Source organism: Heterocephalus glaber, unplaced genomic scaffold (assembly GCF_053883595.1).
Source record: "Heterocephalus glaber isolate CG9 unplaced genomic scaffold, H.glaber_assembly_v1.0 deba00001689, whole genome shotgun sequence".
NCBI classification, from domain to species: domain Eukaryota; kingdom Metazoa; phylum Chordata; class Mammalia; order Rodentia; family Bathyergidae; genus Heterocephalus; species Heterocephalus glaber.
The window spans coordinates 2,115,868-2,133,551 of NW_028258414.1; the positions used below are offsets into that span (position 1 = coordinate 2,115,868).

Genomic DNA, 17,684 nt, shown 5'->3' on the forward strand with positions numbered 1-17,684 from the left:
CTGATCTATTCATTGCTGGGGCAAAACAGTGATATCCTAATGCTCTATGTCTGACTTGTTAGCTAAAATGTCTTTAAAAATATATCCTTGGTTTCGCCTACTGCGCAAGCTCAAGGACCCGAGTTCGATCCCCAGTACCAAAAAAAAATCTATATCTATAGATATATATATATATCTCTTAGTAGTAACTATGAATTGGTAAAACCTATACAAGCCTCAATCTCTTGCAAAGATATTATTCTTATTAATGCTAAAGTTATTTTAGCGTGCTTCCTGGTGTTTTCTGACAAACCTCTACTGTGGTAGTTTTCTGGGTTCTCCTTCTGTATCTTCCCCTACACTTGGAATTAACCACTTGGGCAAGAGTCTGATTCCTTTTACAAAAATGGTATTTAAAGCCAGGTGTGGTGGCACATGACTAAGGCCGAGGCAGGAGAATTGCTGCAAGTTTGAGGCCAGCCTGGGCTACATAGTGAGACCCTGTCTCAAAACAAAAAAAGGCATTTAGAGACAACCAGGCCACTAAATTGGAATTTCATGTAAATTATGTCCAAAGCTAACAAAGTAAATTGAGCAGAAACCTTCCACTATTATTTCTGATATATTTGTGTGTCTATGTAGATACAAATTTTTAAGCCTGGGCTTCTCATTTTTTAAAGAAAGTATTCTAATACATTAATGGTAAAAGATAGTATTATAATTAGTCATACTTAGTGACTTTTAAGAAACCTTCAACTCCAAAATTCCACTTAGAAATCTATCTTATAATTAGGCTTAGGATTTCCACATAGAATTGTTTAAAATAATGAACAACCTGAAACAATAGGGAAGTGGTTAATGTAAAACATGTGCAATATTTAGTCAGCATTTATAGTCATTAACATAATGTAGCTACAGCATCAGTGTACAGTATCAATGTTAAATAAAAATGCTGGGTTACAGAAGTGTGTATGTTATGTTTTTGGCCATACGCAAAAGGTCTTAGAGACTAGTCCCCGAGCTCCAACAGCGCAAACTAAGCCATCCTGTGTTCCCACCGCCAGCTTAGGATGTGGCTTCTGAGGGTCTAACAGGTCAGACCAGACTCCTCCATCTGCTTCCCAGTTTCCAAAAATTTTGTTCTCATTATCTTCTCTTCAACTCACCTTGTCACTGTAGGGTTACCATTATTTTAGCTGAGATTTCAGGGAAGAATAGAAGCTAATAAATATTTTACTTAACCCTCTAATTTTACCTAGCATCCTGTTGCTTTCTGTGGGAAAGAACAGATACTGTGAAAAGCTTATCAATTATAAAATGCACCGATTTCTATGAAATTTGCACATTGATACATATGTAAAACATAATAACTACAAAGTCACTATAGGACAAAAAGCCTTAATATGCATCCTAATATTATAAAGAGTTGGATCCAGAAATAATAACCCCAAAATGGAACTGGTTATAAATGGGAAAAGTCAATCAAATGGAAGCTGGTGTTGGGTGGGTGGTTGGATTGGCTGGGTAGCTAGGTGGTGACTGACCGGGTAGGTGGGTAGGTGGTTGAAACAGAGTCTTGCTACGTTGTCCAGGCTGGTCTTAACCTCCTGGGCTCAAGAGATCCTGCCACCTCAGTCTCCTGAGTAGACAGGATTATGACTGAGCCAAGCTGTACACTGTGAAGCAATCTTTTTAGTTTCATAGAAGTCAAAAACATTTTTTCCCTAAAATTTCTTACAACTTTAGTGATTTCTCTAAATAGGAACTGTGCTTGGCAGCCGCTTTAAAACTTGCTCCCTAGTTTCCACAGGTGAACCTGTAAAGACAGATAATGACTATCTCACTAGTACCTGGGAGCATGGGCTGTCCGGGTTATACCCTGTTCAGCACACTGATGCCCTGATACCTCTGATTAGAAACACTGAATGAATGAGAAATTAAAGTCCCTTTCAAGCGCTATCGACCCCAGGGTCACAGCTCCCAAGGGCACCTGTCCCAATCTTTGGAGAAAGAATAAGCAAATCGCTGGCTCTTAAAATCTACTCTACTGGGACAAGCCTTCAGTTTTTACCAGTCTGTGAATATGACAAAAATGAAGTACCAAGAGCAGAGAGTGTTGAAGACACTTCAAAAACAAGACTGAACCCGGCTGAGGATTTAGATCAGTGGTTTCGCCACCTGCTGTGCAAGCGCAAGGACCAGAGTTCGATCCCCGGTACCAAAAACAAAAATAAAAACAAAACAAGACTGAACCTACAACTTAAATAAGTACCCCAAACTGCATGACATCATCTGACACCATGCAGAATACTGAGTCCAGAAACTGTTTTGCAGTATGGGCATTAAACTTAGGGCCTTCAAACCAAGATACATTCCCAGCCCTTTTTTTTAAAATTTTGAGACAGGGTCTCACTACGGTGCCCAGGCTGGACTTGAACTTGTAACCCTCCTGTAACCCTCCCAGAGTGCTGGCATTCTGAGCATGAGCCACCACACCCAGCTCCACAGCCAGTTTTATTGTTGATTTTGCAAATTGGTACCTGAATTTTGGAAAGAGCCCCCAAATAAAATTCCAAATAGAATTTAAGCAATTATAAATAAAAATAACAAATTTGTAATTATCTGAATTAACAAATAATGATAGTTTCATGGATAACTAAGCATAGTATTTATTTTGATGGTCCTAGACTAACAAAATACAGTACCTCTACTGTAGATGTATTGCATATTTACTTATTTAACAGCTATTACTCATTTATAACAGTTTCAACTTAAAAAAAGAAAAAGAATCTGGGGTAGATGACTCCATGCAGAGAAGTATTCCAGGCTCACAATTCCTTTTCTAGGTAACACTACAATGCCAATTCTTTACATGTGATGAATCTGACAAAAGAGGAAAATGTTGGCTCAAAATTTTAAAATATGCTTATCATTAAACTAGAACTTCAAAACAAATGGGGTACTTAGTATTCAAACCTCTGAAAAATACATATAAATAAAAACACAATTTTCCAATATGATTCAGCTCTTCTTCCAAGACAAGCAATGAGTATTGATTAGAAACAGTGAAAAGCAGCTGAGATTAGTTGAGTGCTTTTTAAAAATGTTCACTGTGTGTAAATACAAAGATAACTGGAAATTTTCTTCACAAACTCCAAACTAAAATATAAAAATAACTACACTTGTGTAGGAAGAGACGATCCTCTTCCTGCTTAACAACCTCTCTCGTGTAGTAAAGAAAAGCTGCCTCGTGGGAAAAAGTGTCTTTGAATAGTTTTCAGAGCTCAAAGAGTATAGAATCGTCTAGTTGATTTCAAGTCTATTTATTAATGCATTTCAAGTTTCAAAAAACCTTACATCTTTGCACAATACTTTATTTTTTGCAATTTTTAGTAAAAATTTCCAAAGTGAACAAAAAAAAGATACTGTATAAAACACAGTGGACATTAAACTGACAGTAGTATTAGCTCTCATTTGTCTTGATCTTTTCATTTTTACCACATCTCGATTTGCAGTGGAAAGAGTTCAGTGCACGTATCTTTTCAGAAAACATTTAACTTAGACTCAAAATAAAATAAGGCAGTGTACACCTGCCAAAACCCTACCACAGGATAACATTACAAGCAAAAAATTTACATGTTCCAAAGTCTACCACGCTCAAGAAGTTACTAAGAACTCTTGCAGAATAAAAGTCACCATTGTAGAAAGGCAAACCCACTTCCAACCTTTGCACAGTCCAAAAACAAAGGCATTGAAATGATTTAAAAGCAATTTCTTACATCTCTACCTACTTGTTTTAGAATTATTTATAGTCTATCTGGGGATTCATGTACAAAATTTGTCTCTAAATCATGTACAAAAAGCTGTATTTTGAAAAAGTCACCACATACTGTACAAGTTTACAAGGAAGAGATCCCATTATTTTCTCTAGCATTTTTGGCCTTGCTGGCTTGCGTCACATTATGAGAATGATTGTGTAAACCTTATACTCTTAAGAAAAAAGGAAAAAAAAATTCCAAAACACAGAAATCATTTCAACTTTCCCTAAATTTGCCTCCTATACGAAGCCAGGAAAATCATAGCTGTTTACTTCTAATTTAAGTAATGCAGTTGGAAAACAGAAGCAATAAATATGTCACAAGCTTAAATTGTTTTGTAATGCCCCCTTCCATTTCCTGCATAGCAATAAGCCTGTTAATATTTTGCTTTCTCTTTCTTTAAAAATGCCAATTATTTACATCTGCTTAAAAAATAAACTTGGAATGGGACATTGTGCTGTTTCATGTTCACTGTGGTTAAAATATTTAACGGCAAAAAATGTCAGATGCCTATCTACAACTTTAAGTTACTAGCTGAGCACATTACTCATTCTTAGTGGTTACCGATGATCAGTGATGATATGCTGAAAAAAGTTCAAATACCTTGATAAAGACACAGCTTTTCTTTTCCATACCAGACAAAAACATAATTAGCATATTTTAGATATATGGAAAACACAAACAAGTGAGCTACAGATAAAAAGAATCATCTCACTGACATAATTCCTACCAAAACATGAGTAAAATTTCACCTATCAATTCAAAAAATGGAATTGGATCAGAAAGTTTAAATTATGGAAGCAGAAACCACGTTTCCACAGAGAGCTCGGGAGAACACTGCTCGCGCCCAGTCTGCATGACGCATGGCCGTGTTCTTCAGCAAGGTCCCTCGTGCTCACAGCAGCCATTGGATAAAGGAAAAATGACCCAAGAACCAACTGTGTCATTAGAAAAAGGAACATTGATTCTCATCTCAAAACTGCCTGTGTAAAGCATTACAGAATCCTGGACCACTGAATACCACCATTCTCTGTTATCCTGAGTATGTCAATTAAACAGTAATTTTTCATTAAGAGCGGAGAAATTTTATAATACAAAGAAACATCCATATTGCAATTTGTTTACCATTGCACAAAGGAGTACAGTGCACGTAGGAAATACATGTCTGCACGGAACAAGGTATGTACATTGGCAAGCGATGTCTCCAATGCTGAGGTGGTCGAGCCTCCACGCCTTGATTGGCAGTTGAAAAAAATATATATATTTCAATTTTGATAAAAGTTTATCCAGAGCCAAGTTTGACTGCAAGTGAAGAAAATGCAGCAACGAAGAACAGGGAGCACGGGGCACATAATAGTATTCTAAGACTTTGTGCCATTAGGTTAAAAATATCTGTCCATAAGAAAATTGGGTTCCTTTCCACCCCCCCCCCCCAACTGGAATTTTCAGGCTTTAAAATTTAAGTGATTCCACTTGGTCTGAGGACATGCTCTCTTGCCATTTTTGTCTTCAACTATTATTTGTGAGGGTTTAGTTTGGAGATGATGACTTAACAGGTTTCTCTTTGGAGTGAAGTTTTCCCACTGTAGGCACTAGGAAGAACCAAGGCAAAGCTGCAGTTAGCGTCTCATGTGTCCCATCTGGTAACTCTCCCGCGGCCTCTGGCGCTGGGGCTGCTGAATGGGCTGTGGAGGTCTCCTCCTCTTTAAAGTGCCTGTCATCAAAAACAGAAGCGAACTGTTCATGTCAATCTTCTTTCTTTGGGTGGTCTTGGAGAATGAACTCAAGGTCCTCATACTGAGCTACATCCCCGGCCACTTTTTAAATTTTATTTTGAGACAGGGACTCACTAAGTCACTAAAATGCCCAGGCTGGGCTCATATTTGCAATCCACCTGCCTTCTGGGATTATAGACATGTGGCACCACGCCCAGTCCACAATGAACTTTGTAATCTTTAAAAGTAAGGCTGTTCTTTCAAGAAGAAGGATTACAGATTAGCACTATCTAACAGCAATACACAGCTTATAATTTTCTGGTAACTGCTGTGTGTCATGGCGCTTGCCTGTAATCCCAGCACTTGGGAGGCTGAGGCAGGAGGATCGTCAGGAGTCGAGGCCAGCCTGGGCTACAAAGTGAGTTTAAGACCAGCCTGAACTACATAGTGAGACCCTGTGCCCCCCCCCAAAAATCCTAGTAACCATAAAAAATATAAAAGAAACAGATGAAATAATTTTAATATTTATTTCACTTAACCCAATATAGTAAAAATATTACCAATGTCAACATGTACTCAATATTTAAAGTACTACTGAAATATTTCATGTTTTAATAGCAAGTTTTCAAAGCCTGGTACATATTTATATAAACAGCACATCTCAGTTGAGACCAGATGCACGGCAGCCACCATATGAAGCAGATAAATCTAGATAAGCATCATCGATTCCAAGTTCAGAGCCCACTAGGAAGACCCAGGGTACCAACATCTGAGCCGGTGACAGCCACTGCAACGTGGGGCCTGTTCTGTGTAACAAGAATCGCAGCTAACGCTTAAGGACTGTTAAGAGATGATCACTCCCATAAAATGCTTAGCTCTTCTGTAAGCGTTCAACAGATAGCTAGCTTTTAAAGGTGCTATTTCCTAAAAATGACATCAATACACAAGTAAATTGTTTCACTAATGAAGACCAAAATTGGTCAAGGTATCTAAAAAGTATCCTGTGGCCCTTGGAAATCCCTTCCAAGTTACATAAGTTCCAGAACACTAATGATTGTGAATTTAAGAAAAGTGGTATCAAAATCAAATTCCTCTGATGCCCCATAAAATACTGTGCCTGGCATGGCCTCTGGGCTCTCTTGCCTCCAAACAGGCAAAAGCCAGGGAACAAATGAGAGAAGACAGGAAGGAGGAAAGACCTCTACTGTGAACTAGGCTATGAGGCTGCAGCAAGGCCTCTGAGAAGCAGGAGGGAACCCTGCCTCAGTCCACACCCCTGAACTGCAAGGGACAGGGTCTGGAGGGCAGTGTAAAGGCCACAACTACTTTGAAAACAGGAGGACTAGACAGATGAGGACTAAATAATCTGGAGCAGTTGTCTCCTCCCCTGCAACCCTCCAAGGGCCCAGAGCAAAACCAAAGAGGGTCTCTCCCCAAAGCCGTGTCTCCGGAGAGGTAAATGCGGGAGACTGTGCTGCGGAGCTGTTCAGGGATGGAGACTGCGTGACTGATTCTGTGGAGGCTGAAGCCACTTCCCCAAGACGCTCCTGCAGAGCAGTGTCTGGATCCTCCAAGTCTCAGCCCTGGGGACTCAATCAACCCTGCCAGGAAGTATTTCAAGTGCATGGACATTAAAAACAGTTAACAGAACCATTAAAATAGGAAGACCAAGCATTCAAAAGTATCATTAACTACCAAAATAAAAACAAAAGAAGGTTAGAATACAAAACAAAAACAAGAAAACAAAAAACCAAGCAAAAATCAAAGTTTCTAGTTTCATGTGTTTTTGGACATGCAAGATTAGCATTAAAACAGCAGTCATTAGCTAGAATCCACTGATAAGAAGAACTTAAACATCAACTAAATCATTTACATCTGGTAATTCCATACTACAGGAGAAAGTTCTATAAAATTGGTTACTATGGACCCACAGATAATGTCATCTGCAAAATGGTTTGAGGCTACATGAACACACGCTTTACTCTGACGTCCTTACCTGGAAGTGGTTTAGGAGGAGGCAACTTTGGGTTACTGCTAGGAGTGTGGACGCTGCACACCTTGATGAACCCCGCCATCAGCATGATCAGGGCGATCCCCATGAGCAACACTGCCCACCAATGCGCCTACAAATAAACAGTTTCCTGCTGAATTGTTTAGGATACAAACTATGGAACAGAATATACATAAAGGATATATATAAAGAACACTGGTTGGTTGGAGAGTGTGTGTATGTATATATAGTGTGCACACATATATTAACTGTTTAAATATAAAAAAGTTCAAAGGAGACAAGAGAAATCATTCATAACTTCACCTCCCCGAGATTTACCCATTCACTCTTCCTGTCTCTTTCTATACATAAAACTAAATGTTATACACACAAACAAACACACATGCAAAACTGGGTCACCTCGCATATAGTTTACACTGTTTTCTCACATGAGTATTTTTTGGTTTAAATATTTCCTTTGTTTTTTGTTTCTTATGCTTACTGACTGTACGTTGTTTTTATATTCCCTGTGGCTTAGAAAGCATGTAACTTGCTTTAAATTCTACTAATGGATAGATTTTGAAAATACTCTTTAACCTGTAATATTTTATTATCAAAGTTAAGACTGGAATCCTCTCCCCCTCCTTTTTTTGTTTTTTTTCTGGTGTTGGGGACAGAATCTTGCTATATAGCTCAGGCTAGCCTTGAATTCACTTCTGTATGTAGTTCAAGGATTACATTTGTACACCACCACACCTGGAAGAATTCTCTTTCGAGGGCTCCTCCTTTTCTTCTTTCTTTCGTTTGCGGGGGAGGAAGGCTGCTGGCAAAGGGACGCAGGGCCTTGTGCACCAGCTACACGCCCCACACTAAGCAACACCTCCCGCCCCTTTCTTTACCTAGGTCACTAGGAATCTGAGACCCAGACTACTGTTATGGAAATATTCTTATATATCTGTTCCTTATATTTATCTTTTCTCATTGATTCATTTATAGTTAAATGCCTTTTAATAGGAAAAATGGAAGATATACACACTGAAGTTTACCCAGTCTGAGAAGGAAGCAAAAGCTTCACTTACACCATATTAAATAAATCAATTAGCCAAACAAAAACTTTTCAAAAATTACTATTAGAATAATCTTATTTATAAGAAAATTATTATTTCTATTCTTAATAAATTCCATTTTGCAACTGCAAATATTCAAGCCATTTCAAGACAGCATGCATTAATAAACATTTTGTAACTAAAACATTTACAACTTTAAAACTGAAGTTTCACATTGGCTTAACATAGATTGTTATAATACACAGCTACTGCTAATTATTTCTGGTAAAACTCTCATTGAAAAAATTTTTCTATGATCTAAAGTCTTAAAACAATCAGCCTACTGCCTCTGTCTGTACTGTTTACCCAGCAATGATGACGCATAGATACAAAAATGTATATTGTGACAAAATACCCCCAGTCACTTTTTCTGTGTGTATAAATTCTTCCCCTGTTACAGAAAGGTTGCAAGAACAGTACAGCTTCTGAACACCTGGCGAGGCTGAGAGTGAGCTGCCCTCACAGACAGCGAGAATACAGACCAAACTCAGGAGTTAGCGATGGCACCGCGCTGCCACTCAGCCCCCCACCTCAGCACCCACACAAACTCTGCCGTTTGTCGCAATTCCATGGGGCTCGAGTTGCAGGCTATGTGAGCTGCTGTTTCTCAGCTGCCATGTCCCTCAGTCTGGAAAGGTGCCACAGTCTGTCTTTGACACTTCGGAAGATTGCACAGCGGTTATCTGGAATGGGACCCCCCCCACTGAGTTTCTCTGCTGTTTCTTTATTATTAGAGTCAGATTGTGCATCCTTTGATAAGAAGATCACAGAATGAGGGGTTCTTCTCATTGCATCCTATCAGGCAACTCATGAGTCTGCTTTCAACTCTGGTCAAAATGTTATCTGCCAAACCGTGTCACAGAGAGACCTTTTCTCTTCTGGCATCAGTGAGCATTTCGTAAAGACATAATTTGGAACTATGTAAATATCCTGTTCTTCGTCAAACTCGATTCATTCATATGCTCACTCCTACTGTGTGCAGTGGGTTATATATGGCCAGCCCACTGCTGTGATATCATGTTTTTTGGACATGTCCCCTTCCTTCCTTGAGCACTTTCTTTCTGGCACAAGTCTCAGAGTCACCCTGTTCTTCTGCCCCATCCCTGCCCTGGACCCAGCATCTTTCTGCTGAGCCCTGCGTCCTTTCCATCCTGCTCTTGCTATGCAGACACTCCTCACTCCACTCACAGCTGACATCCCAGGCCAGCTGCCCCACAACAAGGGTGGCAGGGAGGGCTCCCCCTGCCTGGGCCCTGACCCCCTGTACAGTTAGTCTCCCCAGTCCACCCCTCCCAACCTCCTCAGTCTCTGACGCCTATGGTGTGCTTTCCATTCTAGCTAGACATCCCCAAGAGCTCCATGCACTCAAGTGGGGGCCAAGAGGACACTACAGCTGGCTTGCTGGGGGGTGGGGAGGGTGTTCTGGTCGGAAGGGTGCATCTCCCTCCCAGCTCCTGCCTTTACTCCCTTCACTCTCTGCTTCCTGGCCACCAGGATGTGACCATGCTGCCAACCACGCAAGGACTGAGCCCAAACACACCTTGCCCCCTTCAAGAGGTGGGTCAGTCAAGAGAAAGTGACTGAGACACCTACCTTGCTTGGCCTCCTCTAATGTCTTCAAGAATGAACTGCTCAATAAAGGAGGAGGGCCGGGGATTTAGCTCAGTGGTTCTGGTGCTTGCCTTGCAAGCACAAGGTCCCAAGTTCAATCCCCAGTACCAAAAACAAGAAGAAGAAGAAAGGAGAAGGAATGGAGAAGGGAAAGAGGAGAGAGATGTATTTTCATTCCAAAAGCAAACAGAACAATTTACACTTAAGTGCAGTCTTACACAATCCTCAGATTAGATTTCTGTTTAGGAGTCCCACAGCCACTCTCCTTCTCTTTAGTTTGATTCTGCAATCTGCGAAAAGTGGCTCCTGTTTGTCCCTCTTGTCACCCATAATTGTAAGAACTGACTGCAACTCAAATGCATACCAGGCAGGTATCGTGACCTTACTGCTGAAACACTGGATTGTTCAAGAGAAGCTACAAACCTCAATTTTTACGTGAAATGTATTTTTAATTGCTGCTAACTCATTTAAAATCTGTAAAAACAATGTGTGTGTGGACAGGTTAACAGGGCTAAACCTGGACTGGAAAACACCAAGTTTACAAATTATTTTTTTTTTGGTACTGGGGATCAAACTCAGAGCCTTGCACTTGCAAGGTGAGCAGTGGCACCACTGAGCTAAATCCCTGGCCCTACAAACTACTTTTTTTTTTTTTTGCAAACTACTTTTTAAAAGCCACTTCTTGTATCCTACTGAGATTGTCAGACTTAGAATAAAATTATTTAGAATAAAATAAAATTTTGTTCCCATATAAAATAATATCAGTGCTCTACTCTCCCTGGTAATCTCAGACGATATTCCCTTTTCCTGATTATTTAAATTTTCCATGGACTCCTGTTTTGTTTTTGTTTTTATTCACCCTCAAATAACAGACCAGCTATTATCAAGCGCCAGAGTACAGGACTTCCTCCCCCCAGTCTGTTAAAATTGAGCAGAACCATTCTGAGCAATGCAGGAAATTTAGCATCCCTGGTTCCATCTCTCAAATGCCTCTGTTACTCTGATAACCTCTGCACATTTCCAAATGTCCTCTGGGGAGGCAGCATCAGTTGGAACACAGTCCAGGACCTGAGAGCTCTGAGATAACAGCTCATGTTGTGAGGAGATGCCTCTGCCCCTAACACTGCCACCACTAACACAAAGCCTTCCTACTCTTCCTGGCTCACAGCCACCTTCCAAATGGCCAACCGTGGCAAGACTACAGAAGGAGTACAAGAGGAGTACAGAGCTGACCCTGTGGCTCCTTTATCAGAACTCTTCCTCAAAAGGTTCCTCCCTAAGATCTCCAAGATACAACATTAAGTAAGAAACAGAAAAAACAAAAACAGAAGTAAAACCTGGTTACACAACAAGGTACAGTCAAATATATGCAATACGACGCCCTTGATCTTTTCCTTCAGTGTATATAATCCATCTCGGGAAGACTGGATCCAGAGTGAAAAGAAGGCTTACTTCTGAACATGTTACTCTGTCAAATAAGAACCATCAAACTTTTCAAAAGAAAGCAGTAACAAGAACATCCTAGTTTGTAAGCTTCATACTCTTAGGACTTCTCCATGTCCCCCTCCTCTCCTCTGCACACCTCTGGACCCCCTGCTTTTAGTCCCGAGGGCTCAGCTCTGGCATCACTTTCTCCAAGAGGGTTTCCTTGGAGCGGGGCCTCTTGCAGAGTGCTTGCCTGGCATGCGCGTGGCCCTGATGTCGATCCCTAGCACCACACCAAGACAAAGCCACACAGTCCACAGGCTCTCCTACTCTCTGAAAACAGTGTACAAAACTGAAAATATGTTTCTATGTGCCTGTATCTCTATCTCTAACTGGACTGTAAATTTCCTGACCTATATCCTTCCATCTTATCCCTAGTATAAACAGAACAAAACAAGACAAAACAAAACTGTGAAACCAGTTACTGCAGGTGAGTAATTTTTCCAAATATTGACCTCAAACTAGCTAATGGTCCATTTACTTCTCGTTTGCCTACTGTAGATAAATAACGTGACCCAGATCTTACAAAAGAGTCTCTAAAAACTGTTTGTGATACTGCTAGTTTTTCAGTACCTACACAGCAGAAATAAAGAGCAAAGTAAGCAGTATAGCTGTAAGAGAAAAAGAGTGGAGCAAAAAAGCTTGGCTTTAACTGTAGTTGAAACCTTGTTGAAAATAAAGATCAGGGGCCGGAGATTTAGCTCAGTGCTTTCGCTGCCTGCTGCGCAAGCGCAAGGACCCGAGTTCGATCCCTGGTACCAAAAGAAAAAAAGAAAATAAAGATCAAAAGTATCTAGTCCCAGGTAGATGTGGTGGCACAGCATGTAATCCCAACTACCTTGGGAGGCTGAGGCAGGAGAATCAGAAGTTCCAGGCCAACCTGAGCAATTCAGCAAGACTTTGTTTCATAATAATACTTTTTTAAAAGGCTCATGGTAGAACATGTATTTGCCTAGCACACATAAGGCCCTGGGTTTGAACCTCAGTATTGGGGTGGGGGTAGGGGGTGACAACACAATACGCACCTTATCTCCACAGATATTATTGAAATATATCATTTGAGCATTTGAAAACTTTTAGTTCCTAGTAGGACCTGGCCTTCCTACATTTTCCAGGTAACTACAATATCTTAGAAGCCCAAAACCTACAATATTTTAGTGGCAACGATAGCAATCTTTTAGAATTTAGTGCCTGGGGAATGGAAGATGGCAGTGGATAGAAAACAGCAAGAAAAATTAAAACAATGGTGTATTTTTAAGTACAGTCAACTTTGATAGTTTTAGTTTTTAATAATGTTCTCTTTAAAAAGAGAATTATCAGAGTGCGCTAAATGGCATGTTTTATCTTTTATATACTATGAAATTGAGGTCATACATCAACTAGCCAGTAAATACAAGTATGTGTTTTATCTTAAAAGATCACAGGCCAGGCATGCTGACACACATCTGTAATCCTGACATTCTGGGAGGCTGAGGGAGCAGGATTGTGAGTTTGAGGCCAGTTTGGGCAATTTAGCAAGACCCACTCTCAAAATAAATATTAAAATGAAAAAAAGATCACAATTTATGGACCTGTTAGTCTGAAACAAAGGAGAATTGTCACTCATTTGTAAGCATTTAATGGATGTCATCTGCGTGCTACCCTCTTACCTGTCACACATAGCAGGGTAGTAGACACTGTGGTAGAGGGCACAGAAGGCTTCCTTTCTATCCCTCAGAAGTCACTCTAATCTGGACTTTGAGAAAATACTATTCTCCTGGCCTTCCAATCCCTTCATTATCAGCAATCTGCCTAGCAGAAAGAGACTGGCTACTAAATGTGGTTACTTTAGGTACGGTCTGGGCATGGAGGATAAAATACCAGCGAGGGGCACAGGAAAACACCAAAGCTTCAGAGTTAACATGCAATAGAAACTACAACATTAAGGAAGTCTGCTTTGTTCATCTAGCAAGTGTGAACCCCACCCTTACTACACGCTAAGCCCTATGACAACACTGTGTCTTTGATGTCAAATTTTCAGAAGTGATACATGACCTATTTTACCAGGCAATGAAGGACTCTAGAGGTCTGCAGCCATCTTCCATTTTCAATCCACCAGGACGACAGAGTAAAACACGTGTTACTGTAGTGTACACCAATGTAGGTTTGGGTGGAGCCTGAGAATCTGTATTTCTCCAAGTTCCCAGATGATGACCACACTCTGTGGTCAGGGGACCAGCCTTTGAGATCACTGCTCTAGACCAGGGGTTGGCCAGTATTTCCTGTTAAACCCAGACAAATACTTCAGGTTTTGTGAGGCTACACAGTCTCTACTGCAATGGCTCACAGTGACAAAGCAGCCACAGACAATATGTAAATCAATGGGTATAGCCACTTTCTGGTAAAATGTTATCTATGAACATAAAAATCTGAATTTCTCATCATTTTCACAGAATATTATTTTGATGATTTTTCAAAAATTTGTTTAAACCACCTGAAAATGTTAAAACTATTCTTAGCTTAGGAGCCATACCAAAATAAGTAGGGGACTGGACTTTCCCCATGGGCCACAGTCTGCAAATCCGTTCTAAATGAGGGGTTCTCAGCCTGGCTCTCCATCAGGATTAGCGACTTATCCCCCATCCCAAGAGATGTGAGTTAACTGGTCTAAGCCCTAAGGGGACTCTCATCTTAATGCTTCCCCAAATGATGTCTTCGATCATTAGGGTTTTGAAGCCTTACAAGAAGAAAGGTTTCTGGGGCTGGGTACATTGGGAAAGTGAAGTTGAGAAATGTATGTATTACAGGACTTCTCCCAATCTTCTCCCAAATCTGAGAGGACTATGGTACGCAGTGTCTTTCAGATGTATCTGACCACCCAACCGGACAGCATCTTGTATTCTGCGGAGCATTCAGGAAACACTGCTCTAAACCTTTCATTCGAAAAGAACATTAGGTACTAATACTTAAATTCACAATATTAGAGCAAATATAGGAAAAAATAAGTCAAAATGAGAAAACAATGATTCTTGTTAAAAAAACATCAAACTCTTGATAAATCTGAACAGATTTTTAAAAACCCACAAAATAACAAGAAATAAAAGGGAGGAGGAAAAAAAAGGCACACAATGATAAATCTGAAAAAAGGTAAAAGATGGTTTTCTGAAATATCAAGCCTAACGCAAATGATGTCAAAAATGAGAACACATCAGCTATGGAGGAAATGAAGAAAGAATTACTAATGCCCCCCATTCCTGTGGAAGAATTACTAATCCCCCCCATTTCCCTGGAAGAATTACTAATGCTCCTCCCAACTCCCATTTAAAAGAAAAGGAGATAGATTTGTGGTCACAAGAGATGTAGTAGTGAATGCTCTCAAACTTCTTAAGAACCAGATGACTCCTTCAGAAATCTAAAGGATGTAAGTTTATCACTGTCTCCTAGCCAGGAACACAGTAGGTATTCAGCAAACACAAGGAATATATTTTGAAAAGACCTAAACACAGTTGTCAAAAACAACTCTTCCACAGAAAAGTATCATTTCCATGCCAATAGTAGCACAGTCAGCTGACCGTGCCAGGAAGCACTGCACTGTTAAGGGTCTGCCTACACTACCCTGCAGGAGAAAAGTTCCATCAAAAGGACACAAAAAGCCACGAGGCAGTACTGGAGAGCAGAGGCAGTCAAACTAACCTCTTGCCTCTCCCTTAGCTTCTTACTCATACCAGAGCATCTCAACAGCCTCCATTACCAACTAGAATAATACTGCCCTGGGATGATGAAAGCCAGACCACAAACTACAAACGCTACAAAATAAATCCTGCTCGCTGTGAGCTCTGCACACAAGGAAAGGAGACCAACCTGCCATTTGTGATCTCATTGCCTGACCTGGTTAGAGCCTGGTCTTCAGGCTTTAGGGGACAAGGCTATGTGGAAGAGCAGCACATCAAATCCAATGACAATATAACAGCATGTGCTATGTTTAAATACCATACTGTTTCTCTGGTATGAGAAACTGAAAATGGAAATAAGAACCAAAATGTATAACAGATCCTGGGAAATGAGAAGAAAATGTTCAAATGAGAAGGGGAACAAGGCCAGGGGAGGAAAGAAGGGAACAAGAAAAAAGAGAATAGAAGGAAAAAAAATGGAAACAAAGCTTTTGTAAATAAGGAGGGGAAGAGAGGTCAAAGGAAGGGGGGATGGGAAAAAAAGAAGCAGAAAGATGTATCATGCAGAGGTACAAATTTCCTATGACAAATGCTGTCATTGCGTGTATCTAAAATGTACCAATAAATGTTTTGCTTCTAGTTCACATTTACTTAAGACAAACTGCATCAACACCAGAGGTGCCTAGTCCATCAATTCCTCAACTCAAGAAACAATTTCATGTTACTAATTCATTGAGAGAAGTATTTCATTAAATTCACTAACTTAAAATATGAAAAAGGTTTTACAATACCTCAAAGATCAACTCTACTAAATATTTTTATTTTATTTTATTTTTTTGGTACCAGGGATCAAACTCAGGTCCTTGTGCTTGCACAGCAGGCGGCAAAACCACTGAACTAAATAAATCCCCAGCCCCTCTACTAAATATTTTTAAAGTGAGAACAAATAAGCTGTTAAAATTCTAAATGAGTTGGGCATGGTGGCACATGCCTATAATTCCAGGACTGGGGAGGCTGAGGCAGGAGGACTGCTGCAAATTTGAGGACAGCCTGGGCTACAAAAGTGAGTTCAAGGCCAGCCTGGAATACATAGTGAGATCCCATTTCAAAAGTAAAATAAATAAATAAGTCATTGAATTGAAATTAAGATACAATGAAAAGTGAAAAATATTATGTTCAAACCAAGCACAGTGGTACATTCCTACTTGGCATTCCTACTCAGCTACTTGGCAGGCTGAGGCAGGAGGATCCCTTGAGCCCTGGAGTTTGAGACCAATCTCAAAAAAAAAAAAAAATCAAGAAAGCTGAGATTATATGACATAGTAACTAGAACTAGAATATCTAACACAACATAGACTCAGTAGAATATAACTCTAAGATCTCCTTAAGATATTTTTTTCCCTGTATATATTGCCCTCTGTAGTATATGAGTATACCTGATAATAGCTTACTCTTATTAAAAAAAGAAAGGGAAAAAAGTTGAAAAATAACTGGATCTGAGTTGAAAAACAGAGAAATTAAAAACCCAAGGGCTGGGGATTTAGCTCAGTGGTGCCGCTGCCTGCCTCACAAGTATAAGGTCCTGAGTTCGATCCTCAGTACCAAAAAATTAAAAATTTTAAAATTTAAATAAAAAGCCAAGAAAGGCAAGCAGCTTGAAATCACAGACTCGATAAATGTAAGAAAGACGATCTGAACCCTTAAGCAACTGCCAGACATGGCCTCCTTCCACCATACCATGGCGCTAGAAGGGCCCCTCGGCTTTCCAGACATTCACTGAACATTGATTATGCAACAACCAGAGGAATATAAAGATGAGGAACATACTGTGTTTTAAGGAGACTTAAGTCAAATATCCAATTATCTGATTTGAAACTATATCTCCTAACTCCAATTCCAATGAGTTCCCCTATATTCAGTCACTACATACGTGAAGTCACACACTGTTATAACATGCAAGCTATTCTCCTATGTATAATAAACACCCACCTAATGCTGGAGATAACTAAAAAATTTTAATTGCAAAGTGTTACTGGAAGAGTACTCAAAGGGCTGACATCCCATACAAATACTGTTTTGTATTTTCAAGGTCTCCTTATTCCCAAGCATACACACACATACAGACATACAGACAAACATACAATAAAAAAAAAATTTGGGAAATGGAGGGCATGTGACCTCTAAGCCAACTTCCAAAGCAAGCTACATTCAGTTCAGGTAAGCACATTCCCAAACACACCACTTCCTACAGAAACTTTAATACAATCATTCAGAATGCACGGACACTAAGTGAGCTGAGGCAGTTATTCAATATTTTTACAATTTGGAGA

General features: G+C 40.0%; 1 protein-coding gene across 4 annotated transcripts in view; it reads right to left on the bottom strand.

Moving 5' to 3' along the window:
- Positions 1–3,286: 3,286 nt before the first annotated feature.
- The window catches only part of Adam10 (ADAM metallopeptidase domain 10), a 125,504-nt gene continuing 111,106 nt past the window's right edge, over positions 3,287–17,684 (bottom strand). For all 4 annotated transcript variants that reach the window (XM_004855733.3, XM_087198998.1, XM_087198999.1 and 1 more), the window contains 2 exons: positions 7,509–7,635; positions 3,287–5,511 (listed from right to left, as the gene is read on the bottom strand). In XM_004855733.3, coding sequence (XP_004855790.1) covers positions 5,417–5,511; positions 7,509–7,635 — 222 coding nt within the window. In that variant the 3' untranslated portion in view covers positions 3,287–5,416. The remainder of the gene's footprint in view (positions 5,512–7,508; positions 7,636–17,684) is intronic.